Source organism: Phocoena phocoena, chromosome 5 (assembly GCF_963924675.1).
Source record: "Phocoena phocoena chromosome 5, mPhoPho1.1, whole genome shotgun sequence".
Taxonomy (NCBI): domain Eukaryota; kingdom Metazoa; phylum Chordata; class Mammalia; order Artiodactyla; family Phocoenidae; genus Phocoena; species Phocoena phocoena.
Window position 1 is genome coordinate 117,037,045 of NC_089223.1, and position 20,772 is coordinate 117,057,816.

At 37.3% G+C, this 20,772-nt stretch overlaps 1 protein-coding gene across 1 annotated transcript in view; it reads right to left on the bottom strand.

Annotated features, from left to right (window-relative positions):
- Positions 1 to 20,772, bottom strand: part of PRSS12 (serine protease 12) — a 75,701-nt gene that overhangs the window by 27,313 nt on the left and 27,616 nt on the right. The window contains exons 4-7 of the mRNA XM_065877788.1: positions 18,221 to 18,371; positions 9,325 to 9,503; positions 7,421 to 7,562; positions 3,954 to 4,150 (exon numbers count right to left, since the gene is read on the bottom strand). Of these exons, the coding sequence (XP_065733860.1) occupies positions 3,954 to 4,150; positions 7,421 to 7,562; positions 9,325 to 9,503; positions 18,221 to 18,371 (669 nt within the window). The remainder of the gene's footprint in view (positions 1 to 3,953; positions 4,151 to 7,420; positions 7,563 to 9,324; positions 9,504 to 18,220; positions 18,372 to 20,772) is intronic.

Here is a 20,772-nt window from a genome sequence, read left to right on the forward strand (position 1 = left end):
AAAAAAAAAAAAAAGGCAAGCACAAGGACAATTTCTATCTCAGCCCTCCTATTTACTATGGATTCCAAAGGAAGGGCTTAAATCATAAAAATTATTAAGATGTAAAAGTTGAGAAACTGACCTCTAGCAAATTGGGATTTATCTAAATTATGCAAATAAAGTGGTTTATAGAGTCTTTCACACATCTCTATCAACACCAATAAATATGGTTTTGTTTAATCAAAAGTCCTCACTATGGCTTGCATACTGCCAGGGGTCGAATTGTGAAGTCATTAGAGGCAGCTCTAATCCAATTTGTGCACAGAAATATACAGAAGGAAGACAGAGTGAAGAGACATAGGAGAAAATGGCCACCTGTAAGCCAAGGAGAGAGGTCTTGAAGAGATCTTTCCCTCCCGGCCCTCAGAAGGAACCAACCTCTGTGGACAACCTCAGTTTTGGACTTCTAGATTCCAGAAGTGTGAGACAATAAATATCTGTTGTCTAAGCCACCCAGTATGTGATACTTGATTACAGTAATATACATACTTTAGATTACCTAGTTACTAGAAGTGTCTCCAGCTTCGGAGCCCTTAAGATTGACTGATAAGGATTTAGGGAATACCATCAAACACAGTGAAATTAGCAGAACCAAGGAGGTGAAGTAAACAGCTAATGAACAGAGTATCATTCTATATGTGTTTAAACCAACATATGTAATCACTAGACAACATTTGTTAACTGAAGGAAAATACTGTTGGCAAGATGGACACATCCTACTTTGATTCCTCTGAGTCTTCTTTGTTGCCCCCAGAGTTGCTAGCTCTCTAATTTCTGTCCCTGATCATACTTCGTGGAACAGGCATCACAGTAGAATCAACATAGCAAAGTCAAAATCAACAAATGTTTGTGGAGTGCCTACTCGATGCACTGCTTACATTAGCTGAAAATCTTGGTGTTTTAGGTGTGTCACAAAACACAGTGTATTTGAAACTTAACATTTCTTATTATTGTATCTGAAATTTGGGGATTCTCTGCAAGAGGGGCAAGGCCAAAAAGTGATCCTCAATGAAAAAATTTAAACAGATGAAATTCTTAAATTTTTCAGTTTTTACATTTTTTAGATCTTTGGTGCAAAATTAAGAAATCATATGTACATGGAATTAGACCTCCACATTCCACCCTAGTTGTTTTATGGGCAGCTTTTCACATACCATAAAAATAAAAATGATAAAGTGTTTTTAAAGCCTAAGTTGCATACTTTGTAAAAATAATAATACGGTATTCTTAACCTAATTTTAGCCATCCATTTTATAAAATCATTGGATTTTCAATGCCTGAAGGGAAACTGAATGACAGAAGCCATTCTATCAATACCACCCTACCGCTTAAGTTCTATCTGTTATGACAATAATAATATACATGTTTTATTTCTAAAATCTTAAATAAATATAAAATGCTTGGGAAAACTAAACAGTCCTGTGGGTATACAGCATCTTTAATTATATACCTCAAACTCTGATCACAGCAGAGTTTTCTTTATTTCAATTTTCCTGTAACACTGATTTAATACATTATCTTAAGAAAATAATATTTTTCCTAGAGAAAAGATAAAATCTAGCATAAATTAAATTAAAAGTCAAACTTTATTTGAGTAAGAGACACTCTCACTGTGAAAGAAATCTCTGCTAAGATTTAATACTCTAAACTTCAGAATTAAAGCAGTATTAAAATGAGAAATCTACACATTGACCATCCCACAAATTTCCCCCAATTCACATAGGCATTAACTGCATTCTTACTAAAATTACTTTTACTGACCTAGAATATTGCTTTTGAGCATTCCATCTACCACACACCCAAAATTAGAAAGTGTCTATTGGGGCTTCCCTGGTGGCGCAGTGGTTGAGAATCTGCCTGCCGATGCAGGGGACACGGGTTCGAGCCCTGGTCCGGGAAGATCCCACATGCCGCGGAGCAACTGGGCCCGTGAGCCACAACTACTGAGCCTGCGCGTCTGGAGCTTGTGCTCCACAACAAGAGAGGCTGCGATAGTGAGAGGCCCGCGCACCGCGATGAAGAGTGGCCCCCGCTCGCCACAACTAGAGAAAGCCCGCGAAAAGAAACGAAGACCCAACACAGCCAAAAATAAATAAATAAAAATTAAAAAAAAAAAAAAAAAAGAAAGTGTCTATTGAACTACTACTAATTTTGAGAAAAGTTTCATTCACATTTAAAGCTAAGGTCCACAAGTGACCCTTCAAATAGTTGAAAACTGTAATAGTCTAACAGCTCTTATCACAGTGCCAAGGAAGTAAAAAATCTCAATTGTTTTTAAAATGCTGTTGTTTATACCACTATTCCATGATCTCCTCTTTTTGTTATGCAGTCCTTTTTGATAAGTGGGAAAGTAATGATCTCTTTGGATGAATAAATGGTAATCTGATTCTATTCCAAAAGGATAATTTGGCTCAGATATAATATCCTTTGAACAAATGAATGGTTAATAGATATATTACCAAAATTCGGACCAAAGAATTCATAATAATGATCCCATATTTTATTAATAATTATCACCCTCGGAAAATTAAAGATTTTTAGGGGAACTGAAAGGATTAGATGTCCTAACTGTATGTGTTTCATCACCTGGAACACTGATGGAATGTGCCTGAACATATCACTCCATGATCCAAATACCCGCCCTCTGGGGCTAAGAGGATCCAGTTCTAGCAAATAGGCTCTATCTCCCCCAACCACATGCAATGATTCATCACATAATCCTGGGAGGATCATAAATCCTTTATAAGAAGAAAGGAGCAAGGGAAGAGAACAAACAAAAAGAAACAAAATTGAAAATATGACCCATAAGGGGTGGGGTAAAAGGCTGTATTTCTACCTGGTGTAATGCTAGACTAGTGCAGTGAGTCACTATGATCTCACAGGATAGAGTACAATGAGGAATCAACCACGTGCCTTGACAAACTTAAGTACACAAAACAGTTAATACTGTGGGATTCAACACGTTCCATTATTTTATAATGTGAAGATTCCAGCTTCACAGTCTCAAAACAGGAGGATACAAAAAGGGCTGATTCAAGCCTGAGGTGAAACTTAAGAACCACCTGTGGTTATTTTAACATCTATGCACCAAAATATACATGTATAGATACAAATAGAGCTATGGTAGAGTCCTGGCATGTCTTTTAAATATGTCCCTCTATATTTTTCATTCATATTTATTCTGCTCTCCTTGTTGGATGTTAAGTCTGTCAAGGATATATAGTTATTTGCTCTCTGCTCACAAAAGGACCTTCACCTACAAATATTTAAGACTGTTAGATGAGCTAGGTACCTTTTATCCGACCGTAAGTCTGAAGAAATTTGGAACTAGGGAGTAATAAAGGACACTAATGGATTTTTAGTAACAGGGTATCTTAGAAAGATAGGCGGGCTATTTACTCCAATGAATCCACCTATGAGCCCAGTGAGAAACTTGAAAGATCTAGGTTAGGACAGAGCAAAGGCTGGTTGGTAACCAATGATTGACAAGGCCTCAGGACTAAAGAAGAAATGAATCATGGAGGGTGGGAAAGAGACCTATTGTTTTGTTCTGATTTATTTTTAATCCTTTTTCAAATAGTTCATTAGAATTCAAGGTAAATGGGAAGCAGAATAGGTGACTAATCAGTTGTGGAATGGACATCGTGACTTCTTTAATCCATCTTTCAGATACATGAGAAATTTAGGCTTACAGGTAAAGAAAAATTAGGAGTAGAAATTCATAACATTGGTGGAAAGACTCAAAAGACTATTTTTCTCTGAATGCAAATTACTCAAAATTAGAGCATTTGGGGAAACAGACAAAAAAAAAGAAAAATAGACAAAGATGAGAAATGCTTCACATTCCAGACCAGTGGATAGAGGTGTAGTGGCTACTGAAATACGGATACTCAGGAGCTGTGGCAGGACCTCACCCAGAGACAGTCTGTGTCCATCCCTGCCAGGGTAGCAGGAGACAGCAACATCTTCCCGATGGCTGCAGTCATGCCTTTCCCAGGGTCTCCGAGAACACTGAAGGAAACTGGTTTCCTTTCCTGAGCAGTTGACATCATCCAACCATATGGGCCCTGTGCTTTCTTCAAAGTGATTTGCAGAGGCTTGTTTGCCATATCTGTGGCAATAAAATAAACACTGTGCATAGAACTTTTGTCTCTTGTTTCAAGGAACCATAAAACATAAAACAAACAACCTAATTAAGTGGCATGACTTCAGAGGGTAAGTATTTGTTCTTTCTCCTATCTTGAGAACTCAGTTCTCAGAGCAGTAAAAAATCTGCTAAATCTCCATCACATATTTTGATCATCTTAACAATGTTGGTTAACTAATCCACTAGTTAACCAACAATGTTTGCTTAACTAGTGGATAATTAATCCTTTTTTCCCAACCATTCTTGTGTTTTGTCTACAATTTAACCCACCAACCACAGAGAATGCAGACAGAGATAAACCTCAAATTCCTGACCATGGAAATAACACAGTGGACCAGAAAGTAAGAATGTGTGTCTTATATCAGCCTCTGAAGAGCCATCAAAGCTCATTTGATTTCATTAGCTTCTCTAGGCCTCTTTGGTATCCTCTCTTCCAAAATAAAAAAGTGTGTATTATTAGTTCAGTGATTTCTCAAGCACTATTTCCAAACCATGAGGAAACTTGGATTTCAGCCCATCAAAATCAGATTAATGACAATGTTCTTAGCTTTTCATAAGGTTACATAAATCTGATTTTTAAGATTTTTATAAATATATTTGTGTTTCAATTGACTTTATTTGTAACACTACACTACAAAAAATCCTAAATGTATTAATAGAAATAGGAAAGATCTGCAAAATTAAAAATTGGTAACTAAGTCAGTCTCTACCTTCATTCATCCTCCCCTCAATTTTGTTTTCTTTTGTTCTGTAGAATACAAACAAATCTCCAGAAATTCCTGGGCTAAAAGATATTTGAAGTGTCTTTCAGTTCTCGGTCTATATAATTAAACTTTTACTCATAAATTTTATGTCAGTCACTTCCACCACTGAATGTTTTTATTATTTCTGTACTAAGAATATGAAGAGATCTTATGTTTGAAAGATGAATTTTCCTAATTGTTTCCCCATGAATTTCCCTAATTGTTTTACCATGCACTTAGTTATTAAATTTATTTAACAAGATAAACATTTCAATAAATTAAAACAATGCAACTTTGAATGAGTCATTCTAAGACTTCTATTGTGCTGACTAATCAAGTCTTAGATAGAAAAGTAATTATCCCTAATCCCATATTGCTATCACTTTCAACTTATACCATGTTTCCACAAAATGCATCAATGTGATTACCATCTGTCCATATCAACTATATAACAGACAGCAGGAGGTCACGTCACTTTAGGATTTCATTTGTATGAAGAAACCCAGAGTTCACCCTTTCTCATCCCAAAAGAGTATTTTCTTTCAGAAACTCCTCCATAAACTAAAATGTAAATGTAGCACATGCTTATTCTACCTTCTAACACATTTAGAACTTTTAACAAATATTGAGAACATTTTTAAAATCATTAAGTTCTGATACTCTGTATATGCAAGAAAAACTGAATGTATTTGTGAAACAAAATAAATAAAATATGGAAAAAAAAATCAGTCACTCAATTGTTTTAATTAATAAGGAAAAATATGAAAATAGTAAATAATAGTATTTTTGAATCTTTCTAAGTTTGTGACAACAGGATACAGTTCTCAGACTAACAGAGATTTGCTCAGATGAAATGATATTTTTGAGTAATTCTTATTAATTAAACAACAATATTTATTTGGCTGGCATGTCATACCCCTTGACCTGACAATTATATAATAATAACTGCACTGCCCATGAAAATTCAAAATATTAGTCAATAACATGCATCTATATCTTCATGATGTCATTATTTATAACAGGAAAAATTAAACTAATCTAAATATTAAGTACATTATAGTATGAACATTCAATAGTTATTATGTTATTAAAAATTATGACTGTGTAATAATATAAAAGTAAAAAACATGAATAGAAAAATTCCATATCTACTACTAGAGCTGTTATAAAGTTATACACACAAGTTATAATAATGATGGTGTAAGAATGGAAAAATGAGGGGTATTTTTTTTTAAGGGGTAGATTTTTATTTTCTTTATTTTCCAAACTTTCTCTAAAATTTTATATTACTTTTACAAACTTAAAAATATATGTTTAAACATGGTCATACCTAGCTTGAATGAAAGCATATTTTTAAGGTTTAATAAATATTTTCAATTAGCTCTATCTCAAGCTGAAATGAAATAATTTTGCTCATTTTTTCAAGCATGAGACAATTACTTCAAGCATGACACAGAAATATGGAAAACAAGAAAGAATGGGCATTCGTGGGTTTCATTCAGATATTAGCTCAAAGGCATCATTTGCAGTTACTTCAACCAACTTAAGTCTTTACTCTGGAATGCATTATGTGTGTGACATGAAATGTATCGCCCAAAGTGTGATACTCAGTTTTTAAGAGAGTGAGGTCAAGGGTGAGTTCTAAAGGTCATCTCATGACAAGAAAGCTGTTTTTCTCAAATAAAAGTGATAATTATCATCACATTCTGAGAAAGGAAATAATGTAATACCAAAGCATTTGACACTGGACTTCTCTGCAATTTTAGATACAGTGATGTCAGTACTAACAACATCCAATAGTAGTGAAGCATCAGAATAAAACTGAGCATTCAAAGCATACAGTCTTACTTGAAAAGACACAATGAGACCTAAAAGTCATCCGTGGCTCCATTATTCAAGAAGAGGGGTGAGACTTCCCTGGTGGCGCAGTGGTTAAGAATCCACCTGCCAGTACAGGGGACATGGGTTTGAGTCCTGGTCCGGGAAGATCCCACATGCCGTGGAGCAACTAAGCCTGCGAGCCACAACTGCTGAGCCCGTGTGCCACAACTACTGAAGCCCGTGTGCCTAGAGCCTGTGCTCTGCAACAAGAGAAGCCACAGCAGTGAGAAGCCCGCGCCCCGCAACAAAGAGTAGCCCCCGTTCGCTGCAACTAGAGAAAAGCCCACGTGCAGCAAGGAAGACCCAATGCAGCCAAATAAATAAATAAATTTGTAACAAAAAGAAGAGGGGTGGTGGCAGGAAAGGCAAATGAGATAAACAGCAAGATATGGTTAGTCATCATCAAAGAAAATGTTATTGTTTTTTTTGTTGTTGAATTTCCATATAGAGAAGGTAGATAAGGTAGGTAGGAAAGTAGGTAGAATAGATAGGTAGATGATGATTGTGAACATATATTTTTAGTATTATAGGAATTACAAGTAAGGATTATAAAATGAGACTCTTAAAAATACAACGTGGCATTTAGCTGCCTCCTGTCAATGGATCTTACTTAAATCCCAGCTGTCGGCACACCACATATGTATTCAGCTCAGTCCAGCCGTCATCACAGACAGTGCCCCACTGTCCCCTGTAATACACCTCCAGGCGACCCTCATGGTTGCTTTTACCACCTGCAAGTCTGATGACCCCATCTGTGACAAGGAGACATAGAGACTAATCAAATAATTATCAAAAAAGGTAGAACAACATTTTAATTGCACGAGAAATATCACCCTACTCAGATCTCTCTCTAGGCCTTTCATTAAACTTCCATTAGAACTGTGCTCAATGACCTGAGGTCACTGGACTGTTTCTGGAGTAAAAGTCATAACACATATCTCTCCTAACAAAATAGTCTTTCCTTTTTATTTGTACTCCTGTTTCTAAGTAGAAAAACATATTCTGATATAACTCCAAAGTAGTTATTTAGATTTTTCCAGATTAAATCATATTTGGGAAATTTCCTATGGCTTCAATCTCCTTAAGTATGAGCAGTATTAGTCATTTAAATTTAAAAGTTAAAAAAAATAGTAACTTGGAAATAGTTCAAAACTTTAAGTGTGAATGAAAAAATATTGCAATATGGAGACAGAAAAAGCTATTCTGGTTAAAGAGTGATCTATCATATCAAGGCATTTATTATTCCTTAGGCATTCATAAGTTACAAAACTGGGGTTCATGTTTTCCCTTTGTTCTTTTATCAATAATACAAATCTGAATTTGAATCTTGTGAATTCAATGAATAATTAATTCCCAGAGAATTCCATAAAAAGCTTCTAAGCAGATACACAATACAATACATTTATTCCCAAAAAAGTATATTAAAAAGCTATTTCCATCCAAAATAATCCAAACACCCCCCCCCCCACCAAATGAAACATAAACAATCTTGGGTAAAAGTCATACTTCTCATGACTTTCTGGGATCTTTTAAAGTAAATGAAGGTCTCCTAGCAACAGAATCACTTACAAGTGTAAAACTTCACCGTCTGCAAGGCACTGTTACACCTATTATCTCATCTGACCATCTCAGAAACATTACAAGACTATCCTCATTTGAAAGAGGAAAAAATGGAGGGTCAAGAGAATGAAGTGCTCTGGCTTACAATCTGGTGTAAATTTTACATTTCTATTGTGTATAAATGTGTTATTCTAATAAAAACAACAGTATGTATAGAACTATGTAAATAAAAAAGTAGAACTTCAGCATTTCACAGTCCCTAAGAAGTGTTTCATTTGATTTCTTTAAAGAAAGATTAAAGCCCCCAATTTTTTTCTTCAAGCTCTTTTTACTATAGAAACAACAGATTTGTGATGACCCAGCTTCTCTTGCCTCTCCATTTCCCTCTTCTTCCCCCCAAACATGTAAGTACATACACATACACTCATTTGCAATCAGAAATGTCCTTCTTGCAACACAAGACATATCTTGACAAGCATGCTGTGATTTGGAATAGTCTGAATATTGAGCACAGCAAAGGTAACTTGGTTCTTTAATAGTGTGCTTTAATCAACAATCCCATCAATATGGTTTTACCAGCTACAAACATATTCCTAGAATCCAGATAGGTTAATGTATGAATGGACTAAATATAGAATTATAATACCTAACACACAAAATTTATCAATGCACACTGATTTTGACTACTGGGTACTATATATTGCAACAAGATCATATTTTCCCACCTAGCTTTATAGGACTGTATAGCTTGCAACTGAAAAATTCAGAAATATCTATGAATAAGGAGATAGCATTTTAATGTATCATTTGTATTACTTTTTTTTTTAAGTTTTATTTGGGGGCTTTATTTGTAAGCTCATTTAGTAATATCAGCTAAATTGAGGAGAAGGGAAGGTAAGCCCAAATGGTGCTGGAGGCAAGAGTTGGTTAAGATTAATGGGGTGAAGCTCTTACCTGTTAGAGGGGTACAGGACACTCCAGCATCTTCTTTATGGCCACAATTATGCTCTCCCCAGGAACTCTTTGGACACTGCTCAATGGAAAGCTCATTCCCAGTGCAGCGTACTTCATCCAACATCACTGGGCCAGATCCTTCCCCAAAATATGCCTGATTCCATGCTTTGGCAATGCCGCTGAACAAACATAAGAACATAAGTCAGACCAAAGGTTGGCCTGACTTCTTTCTTTTGCTGCTGGCAAAGGTAAAATTATGATTAATTCATAATTTCCCTTATCAATTCACTCCATAGGTCACACATGAATTGCTCTATTTCTTTTTTGTTTGCTTGTTTGTTGATCTTTATATTTTCAGCTATCACAAATCTTTCCAAGACTGCTAGTTATTCTCCAATATTTACTCCCCTTTTCTTCATTAGTAATGGAACCTCAGAGTTTTGGGAGGACAATGGCTATCCAGAATAAAGACCACATTTCCCACCCTCCCTTCCTTACAGTGAAGTTGGTTGGTTTGTTTGTTTTAAAACATGCATAACATAAAATTTGCCATTTTAACCATGTTTAAGTGTACAGTTCAGTGGCACTAAGTACATTCACCTTGTTGTGCAACTATCACTAGCATCCATCTCCAGAACTTTTTAACCATCCCAAATTGAAGCTCTGTACTCATTTTATATGACTAAGTTTTGACCAATAACGTTTAGGTAAAAGTGTCATGTATCACTTCCAGAAAGTATCCTTGTCCCACTTCCTCCTTCCTGCTGACTGTTAGGGCAGAGGTGATGGCTAGAGCTTGAGAAGCTATCTTGGTCCATAAGGTGCCACACTGAGAATGAAAGAACCGCAAGCAAGAAAGAGACTGGGGCCCTGATGACTGTGGAACCACCATACCAGCCTTGAGCTATCTCTGGTCTCTTGAGAGAGAAGTAAACTCTTGTCTTGTTTAAGCCACTGTTATCTTCAGTTCTCTGTTACTCACGGCCAAATACCTCTTCACTCAAATTTATTTGACTAAATTTACTTCTCCCACAATTCAACACGACACCATCTTCTAGAACCCCAGGTTTAAATGAAGATCACGATTGCCTGTCAAAATGGTTAATGACTTCAGAAATTGCATCTTCAGCCCCTTTTAGCCTTTGAATTTTTAGGCTAGAGCATTTGTACTTGCAGTTGGTTTTTCGATGATTCTGCATCTATTCCCCATTATTTAAGTTGCCCTTTTCGTATAACATTATAACTATCTTAAGAATTTACAACCAAAACAAGAATATAATTTTTATATATGTAATTCAAATTTTACTGTCCAGAAATAAGGTTTTATCGGAACAAAGGCACACTGATTCCCAACTTACTGTCTGTGGCTGCTTTTGCACTACACAAAACCTCAGTTGAGTAGTTGGAAAGTCTAAAATACTCACTATCTGGCCCTTTACAGAAAAAGTTTGTTGACCCTTGCTCTAGAGGAAAGAGATTAATGAAAGCAAATATGGAAACTGATTTAGAGAACACTGAAAGTTGGAGAACAGAGGAGGAGGAGACAGGATGACTAATGCAGGTCATGGGGAAGCCAGATAGGAAAGCTTTGGAGAAAGGCAGATTAACAGCCTCCTTGGATCTTTGCCCTGGGATAAATGCTAGGAAAGAAAATGATCTGTTAAAGAAAATTTCAATGGGTATAATTCACTGAGCCAAGATTAGGTGCTATAAGAAAACCAGGGACCAATATGAGAGAATATAAAATTTGATCCCAAACTCATAACAGAAACAAAAAATAAACTCCAGATGGTTTAAAGACCTAAAGGGAAGGGAAGGGAAGGGGAGGGAAGGAAAGGGGAAGGGAGGGAAGGGGAGGGAAAGAAAGGGGAAGGGAGGGAAGGAGGAAGGAAGGAAGATGGCTAAAAAGTAATATAATGAAATAAGAAGAACATAGTTATTATAACCTTGGGAATAAGAGAACTTCCTGAGCAAGATAAAAAATAAAAAACCCAGAAGTCAGAAAACAAAGACTAAAAAAGTTAAATTTAATCACATATAAATTTGAACTACTGTATAGCAAAATACACCATAATCAGTCAAAAGGCAAACAAGCTGGAGGATATATTTGTAAAATGTAACCACAATCAAAGAAAAAAAACACTCCTAGAAATAAATAATAACTTACTATTATCATAATGAAAGACAAAATGACCAACATAAAAAAACAGGGCAAAGGAGAGGAACAGGCTATTTACAGAAGAAGAAATACCCATGGCCACTGACCATATGGTAAGATGCTCAACCTTACAATGGTCAAATTAAAACATTAAGAATGCATTCTTACATATCCTTAATATCATTTTCATTAAATATTTAGGCTAAAAGTTTACAAACTAAAGCCTTTTTATTCTCACGAAAAAAATAACAAACCAAGCCTAAAATATTTGTTAGTTGGGAGTGACTTGAGATGGGCTGGACAGAGTAACTGAAATATATTGTATTTCAAATATGTTAAAGATTATGTGATAGAGGTCCTAGGAAAAAACAAAAGGCCTGATTAAGTGCCTCTGAACTGTGTCCCTTCCTTAAGGGAGGACACAGGATGCGAGAGCAGAAGCCCCAAACAGTGACTCTGGGGAAAGTCATCTATGTTATAATGCAGTCTTTTTTTTAAAAAAAAAATATTTGGCTGCATTGGGTCCTCCTTGCTGCACGTGGGCTTTTCTCTAGTTGCAGAGACAGGGGGCTACTCGGTTGCGGTGCGCGGGCTTCTCATTGCGGTGGCTTCTCGTTGCGGAGCATGGGCTCTAGGCGTGCAGGCTTCAGTAGTTGTAGCACGCAGGCTCCGTAGTTCTGGCTCGCGGGCTCTAGTAGTTGTGGTACATGGCTTAGTTGCTCCGCAGCATGGGTTCTTCCCGGACCAGGGCTCGAACCCATGTCCCCTACATTGGCAGGTGGATTCTTAACCACTGTGCCACCAGGGAAGTCCTATAATGCAGTCTTAAAACACCATTTGGGTGTTTTATTTTCTTCCTTATATATTTCTATATTTTCCATTCTTTACAAACATTTTAATGATCACAAAAATGTTTAATTAGAATAAACTAATCAGAAAAACTAATATAATAAATTCAAGAACCAAAAAAGAAACTAACTAGGAAACAATGATGTAAAACAAAGTACGTTTCCTAGCTAATTTTTGAGTCTATTAAAATTAAGATTATAATATTTATAAATACACACATTCCTTCAGCCAGGCACTAGTGTTTCCTGGTGCCCTGGACTGTGCTGGCTCTCAGGGGAATACCAAAGAAATTGATGACTCTGCCCTTCAAGAGACCGTGCAATACTAGGGAAAGCAACATAAAACGCATGGGTTGGGGCTTCCCTGGTGGCGCAGTGGTTGAGAGTCCGCCTGCCGATGCAGGCGACACGGGTTCGAGCCCTGGTCTGGGAAGATCCCACATGCCACGGGGCAACTAGGCCCGTGAGCCACAACTACTGAGCCTGCGTTCCGCAACAAGAGAGGCCGCGACAGTGAGAGGCCCGCACACCACGATGAAGAGTGGCCCCCCGCTCGCCACAACTGGAGAAAGCCCTCGCACGGAAACGAAGACCCAACACAGCCAAAAATAAGTAAATAAAATTTAAAAAAAAACTCCTGGGTTGTTAAAGGCAAATAAGTGCTATGTGAATTCGATAAAGCTGTGTATTCTCTGTCCTTCCTTTATGGAAATTATGTCCACACCAGCCCCAGCAGTTCATTTGTAGTAATAGTCCCAGTGTTACCTACTCTCTTACCCTCTGACCACAGAATAAATTTGTGGGGTTCTCTGATATAATACACTGATTTATTAGGTTATTTTCTGTAAAGCTGTTTGACCTACATAGCAGCAATCCCCAATAAACACTGAATTGATTCTATGTTTGATCATTACCCAAAACATTCCTGAACCTACTTAGCTAATCTGACTGTATTCATATAAAGTTTGTTTGTTTTCCATACAAAAAAAAAGCAAATAAATAGTACCATCTGACTAACTCAATCCCCAGGCTTAGCCACTACTTTGAATAGACACAGAATAGAGTCAGGCAATTCTATCATGCAAGATAATTACTTGTTAGGTTATAAAAGATTGGTCCTCTGACTGCAAATATCAGTTTGTGGCACTTGTAACATATGGATGAAAAAAGCTCATTTTTAATGATCAATAGCCTATATTTCTCCCTGGAAAACAACCCCTTCCATCTCCAATTATGATATTTGAAGTACGCTGAATGATTACTGCATGCCAGACACTGGTCTAACAGCTTTATATGTATTAACTCTTTTAATCCTCCCTACAACCCCATGATGTTATTATCCCCAATTTACAAATGAGGAAACTGAGGTCCAGAAGTTAATAATTAGCCCAGCATTACACCACCATGAGACGGTAAGGCTTGTCTGGCTACAGAGCAGACCCTGAAACACTTGGCTTTCTTGCAGTCTGCTGGGGCATTTTCAGAGAGATGGTTATGGCATCGCAAATACAGTCTGTCTAAAACGTGTTCATCATTGTTTCTTCCTACAATTAACTTTTCTCTCTTGACTTACCTATTTCTTTCAGCGCTATATTCATATGTATTCTTATTAACACCTGTCTATTTTGCAAACAGTGTAACATGAAAGAAAAGAAATCCTACACTGAAAGCCATAAATCTCAAGATTCTGTCCCTCACTCACAGTATGATTTAGGGGATTTGAGTAATCTCAGAGGGCCTAACTTTCTTATCTTGTTATATAAGGCCTCTTTCCTGCTCAATAATTCCACATACCAGTAATGTTTATAAAGTATTTTAGAAATTAATAAACAGTAAAATAAGAGAACAAAGAAAGAAACTTTTTTTTTTTTTTTTTTTTTTTGCGGTACGCGGGCCTCTCACTGTTGTGGCCTCTCCCGTCGCGGAGCACAGGCTCTGGACGTGCAGGCTCAGCGGCCATGGCTCCCGGGTCCAGCCGCTCCACGCATGTGGGATCTTCCCGAACCGGGGCACGAACCCGTGTCCCCTGCATCGGCAGGCGGACTCTCAACCACTGAGCCACCAGGGAAGCCCCAAAGAAACATTTTTAATTGTACCAGAAGAATTTTTATTCTGACCACTCAGTAGTATGGTTCTATATGATAATTTTATAGGAAAAAAAACCTAAGAAGAAAAAGTGTTCAAAAATTTTAAATTCTTATGTAAATTATGGCATATCCACACATAAAATATGATGTCACAGTTCTACACTATGCTTTTAAGAGTTCTAAAAGACCTAGGAAATGCTTCAATGTTAAGTGCACAAAAGGAACTCCAATTAAAATGTCTCTACCTGAAACTTCGCTGTGTACATATGCATTCTCAAGTTCAATTTTCTAACATCAGGCTGCCTCCTTTCCTGCTCATCTTTCTCTGAGTTCTAGGCTAATCAAATTTCAGTATCATAAGTACAGTAATTCCTTTTGCCTTTTAGGAAGCTTGCCCGCTACCAAAATCTACAGACACCATTAAAAGATGCGGGTCAACAAAGACAGCATCTCACAAAGAAATTGTAACTAGCACTCCAGAGAGGCATGGTGTAGTTTCCCTTTGGGAATTCGACAAGGCAAGTATGACTGAGATGAAATTTGCTTAAGAACAAATCATAAATGGAGATAAGCTATGATTATGCTGTCTGCTATCAACCTTGTAACGTTAAAAATTACTTCATCTGAAAGTACTGTGCCTTTAAGTGAGCAAAACAAATTCTAGGGGAAGAGCAGTTGCAGAATATTGCTTTGTTGCAAGCGTATGAGAGAAGTATAAAATCAAGGGAAAGAAAAGCAAACGAACAATGTCAGCTCAGAACCTGGAGTACTTATAATAAAAACAAATCTCCACCAAGCTGGATTGTTGGTGATTACATAGGCTTGTGGAGGATCTTTGCTGCCTTGAATATCTGAAGATATTTTTCCTTTTAATCATTTTTCTGAACACAAATCTTCTCATACAAAAGATAGCAGTGAGCCAATGCCTGAGAAAGATGTAAACACTTTACTCAACCCACGCATGTGTTCAACATTAATATAGTCTTCCTTGTGATTCTATCTGTACATTCTTTCCATGTAGTAGACTCCTGTTTGCAACATGGTCTTTGTTTAAACAACAGTTTATATGAGTGAAAAAAGAAAATTTGGCTCTCAAGAAAGAACTCTACGTTAAAACATGAATTTTTAGAATAACTATAAATGTAACTAAAATTTAGTGTCATTTAAATTTTCTACACATTTTTCTAAGCAACAAAAACTTGCCTTTTCCCACAGAAATATATAAATAATAATAAATGCCTTATACCTTAAATTTAGAGTAATCTATACTACAACTTGTAATGCTAAATATGCCATTACTATACCCTTAAAATTCTCGTATTTTTGGCAAAGACATTGATTTCTTAGTAACTAACATGAAAATCAATTAGCATACCACTGATACCATAATTGGTAACACAGTAAATACACATATATCCACATTAGAGTCTTTTAAAAATATGAAATTCATAGATACAGCTAACTAAATAGAAGTTCTAGATAGAGGAATGGTGTTTGATGATCTCCTACCAAATGTCCAGTGTACTTTGAAATGTTTAATAACATTTTTCTTGGAATGTTTAATAACATCTTTCAGCTATAAGTCCCCAATTATAGTCAATGTATACTGTATACCTACTATGTGTGCTAACTGCTTTAAAACCACTAAACTCTACATCAGGAAATGTGTTATAGATGAGGAAACTGCAGCTAAGAGATATCCTGCAATTTTTCTTATCTCCAGAAATACAACTCACATTCAGGTCATTCTGAGTACAGGGTACATGCTCATAATCTTATGCTATGCTGACTCTGACACCATCTAAATTTTCGAGAAAAATTGGTCTTGAAATTGATACCCAGTCAGAACGTTTTGAAAATCTAGTCTCAAAATGTAATGATTAATAACAGTTTTTCTCAAAAAGAGCTAGTTGGCCCTATTCCTGACCCATCCAAAGAAAATGATCATACCAGTGAGATCATACACCACCAGTAATTATAAGCCCTATGGACACAGGACTTTGCGTGTTTATTCCTTTCCCATGCATAAACTGTGAAAGAGCATTTAGGTTGCAGAATCAGTTACGGGGGGGAAATGTAATCTACAGTGAAGGATTAGGCTGATGCCACCTTGATTCAGTGCTTAACCTTATCCTTATCAGTGCAGAAAACCAGAGCTGTTCTGTGACTCCTGATGAGGTGCAAGATGGGAACATATCACCTGTGATGGTTTCTAGCCAAAATACTTGATTGATTTGATCTAATCAAGCTGTTGGACCTAGCCTCCCATTTCAGGAGTTACAAGAACCAGAGGAGTAGGCTAAATGATACCAGGAGGAAGAAACGAGACAAATCCAGAAGGTGGGATAGTCTCCAAAACAACTGGCTTGGTTTTTGGTCTCTTCAACAAGACAGTGTCATGAAAAACAGGAGGCTGTTCTAGATTAAAAGAGGTTTCAGGGACATAACATCCAGATGCACTGCAAGGTCCTGGACTAAATTCTGCTGCGGACAAACCATCTGTCAAGGACATGGTGGGAACAACTATGGGAATTTGAGCATGACAGGGTATTAGACAATTTAGGAATGATTACCATTTATATTAGTTGTGATAATGATAATTTGGCTATGTAGGACAATGTTCTTATTTTTAAGAGATGCATACTGAAGTATTTAGAGGTAAAATGTTGGAACGTCTTTATTTTGCTTTAAAAGACTTCAATATTAACACACAGTTTTGAAAAATGGGAGGTCAGCTGCAAAAACAATTGCAAAAAATCACTGTAGATGGTTCAAGGTACAAAATTCATGCTCTAGTGTCAAAGATTATGCTTAAATGGACAAAATGATACACAGAGAAGATTTAGAAGCCTCCATATCCACCCACCCCTACCTGCCACGACATGCTAAATAATTTTTTTTTCTAATTTAAAGTAAAATATCAACTTTCAAAAGATTCCCTAATATAATTTTAGAGAAACTTTTAGGCTTGCTATATCAATGTTCAACATCACTAAAGACAGGGGTTAGAGGATCCAAAATTATAACGTACTATTCCAAAATAATCACAACTAAAGCAACATTTAATGTTGGTTTTCATATTGCTGTTTTTATCGCACATGCTTCATTGCCATATCCTGCACAGGAATTATTTCCTTTCTACATTAATAAACATCCTTTGTTCTAAGCACATACCTCACAAATAAGGAGGCAAAGGTCAAAAGTTTAGACAGTATCTGGAGGAAAGGAATTGAACTTCAGTTAAAGCCTAACAACTAGTTTCATCATATGACTCTGGTTAAGTCGCTGCAGCTGACAATGCTAGTCATTACCTGGGAGTAATGTAAAGGCTCGTGATGAAAAGTGGTAAAAGGCTTAGATTCTTAGGGATATAAAATCAGCTGAATTCAGATACAAATAGGTTAGACCTAAGAGTACATAACCGTTCTCTTCAGGGAGCCTACAGCCTAATACAAAGATCAAAAGGTGGCTTTTTCCATTTGTTCAAAGAAATCTGCAATATAAACACACCTACCGGGCTTCCCTGGTGGCGCAGTGGTTGAGCGTCTGCCTGCAGATGCAGGGGACACGGGTTCGTGCCCCGGTCCGGGAAGATCCCACGTGCCGCGGAGCGGCTGGGCCCGTGAGCTATGGCCGCTGAGCCTGCGCGTCCGGAGCCTGTGCTCCGCAATGGGAGAGGCCACAGCAGTGAGAGGCCCGCGTACCGCAAAAATAAATAAATAAATAAACACATCTACCTTTGGGTATGGAAATAATAAACTCAAAAATTCAAGCAAAACAAAACAAGAACAAGAAAGACCAACCTCAGGCCCAGCTGCCTGCAGATCACTTCTGCATCTGCATCATCCCACTGGTCGTCACAGACAGTCCCCCACTGACCCGCATGGTAGAGCTCCACTCGGCCCTCACGCGCACTGCTCCCCCCAGCAAGGCGTAGGACGGGGAATGCAGGGCCTGCACAACGTGAAATTAACAACAAAGTAAACCTACGGATTCACACTGGGAGAGAAGATCAGGTATAGTTTATTTCTTTGCCATTCTCTATAATTAAGTTATATTTATTAAGTGATATGGACATACCCACGCATGTCTAATATATTTTATGGTACTCTCTACCAATTAAAATACCTCAACTTGAATTACGCTCATACAAATAGCTCTCAAGAGGAAACAGTCTAAATTCACTTTCCCCCAAGGACCTCAGAAACCAGAAAAGACACACTCAAAACTGCAGTTATTGGAAACCCATTCGATTTTTACGGGGTTGCTGCCACCACTGTGGTGGTGACATTGGTTTTTTACTTACAGTAACTTGAGCATTACCAATATGTAATTATTAAGAATGGCGCTTATGTCTATTAGATACTTGTTTTCAGCACAGAAATATTTTTACATTTACATAGAAATCAAGACAAAGTTAACATCTAACACATTATAACAAGTTGGTGGACATCACAACCAACACCTTCAAAAAACAATATTGAAAATTCATTTAGGTATGAATCAGAACATACTCTGTGAAGAACCACCAGAGGATTCCCAAGGCAAATTCCGTATTGTAGTCTACAGTGCCCTTATCTAGCTTCATCAGTTTCTGAATTTCTCTCTCCCTCTTTTTTTTTTTTTAATATTTATTTACTTATTTGGCTGCACCAGGTCTCTGTTGTGGCGTGTGGGATCTTTTAGTTGTGGCATATGGGATCTAGTTCCCTACTAGGGATCGAACCCAGGGCCCCTGCATTGGGAGCACGGAGCCTTAACCACTGGACCACCAGGGAAGTCCCTGAATGTCTCCCTCTTTATCCTGGTCTAGAATTGAGGACACAGGGAATGCCCTTCCCTTTTGCCTGTGTACCTCAGATACCCAGCTATACAGAGGCATGTAATAAATATTTGTTGACTGAGTGGATTGGCAAGTGATAACTAAAAGCCTAGAAAGGATATCCCAAACAAGGAAAAATAATTAGCAATATCTGTTCATTCAATTCAGTTTATTAAACGGGTATTAGGCAGAAAGGCACTGCACACACACTACCCTCAAGAAGTATACTGCCTCAGGACATGGACAACATGAGTACAGACGAGACAGCATCGAGAAGACCCTGCAGGGGTTCAGGTGGAAGGGCTGCTTGCTCACCAGTGGGGGTAATTAGAGAATCTCTTCTGAAGAAGTTGGTAGCTGAAAAGGGCCAAGATGATGGATGGGATTTCAGAAGTCAGACACGGGGGAAGAGCAGTTCAGGCAAAACGAACAGTATGAACAAAAACATAGAAGCACAAAGCTGTATGTATTGGGGAAACAGTATGGCAGTCTAATTTTTCTGGAGTAAAGGACGTGAGATGGTAAAAGTTTCACAACAGGCTGGGTCCCTATTAGGAAACTTAGTTGACTCTTTTGCCAAATGTTCATCATTTATCCACATGAAATATGCTCCTAATTCTTCCACAGTGTTAGTGGCGTCAATAAATGGTATTTAGACATTCATATTTACATTCAAATATCACACTTGAGGAGAGATTTAGAATAGTGAACATTTGTATCTACTCATATACTAATACTTGTAATATAGTTTTCTTACATAAGTCCATTAACACTTGTAATTTGTAAAAGGATAAAAGACAGGTTTAATAAACATAACTGGGCTTCCCTGGTGGCGCAGTGGTTGAGAGTCCGCCTGCCGATGCAGGGGACGCGGGTTCGTGCCCCGGTCCAGGAGGATCTCACATGCCGTGGAGCGGCTGGGCCCGTGAGCCATGGCCTCTGAGCCTGCGTGTCCGGAGCCTGTGCTCCGCAACGGGAGAGGCCACAACAGTGAGAGGCCCGCGTACCGCAAAAAAAAAAAAAAAAAAAAACTGGTCTCAATATTGTATATTAGGTTCTTATAATGACTGATCACTGAATTATGCTAATAAACTTAAATTTGCGTGTTATTATGTTTATTTTTCCTTTAAGAAGCTTGGAAAATATAGAAAAAATGATGGAAAAATGTATAAATTTCTTAAATTATTATATTCTCCTCTACCTCCCCTCCCCCCATCTGCATGGTAAGCTTGGAGAAAACAGAAAAACAAAATTTTTTAAGAGGAAATTTAAAATCACCTACAACCTAGAAACATTGTCGCATATTACCTTACATTTTTTTTAAGGTCATGTTTTACTTTAAAACATATAGTTTTTCCACTGGTTGTATAAGTAATTGTGAAAATATAGAGAAGCTCAAAGACAAAATTTAGTCAACATCTCACATCTTCCCAACAAATACACACACATAAAAAAAGCATTTGAAAAAGATTTCAGTGAAGTAATTGACTCATATTTAACTTATGGATAAATAAAACTCCCAGACGTTTCATT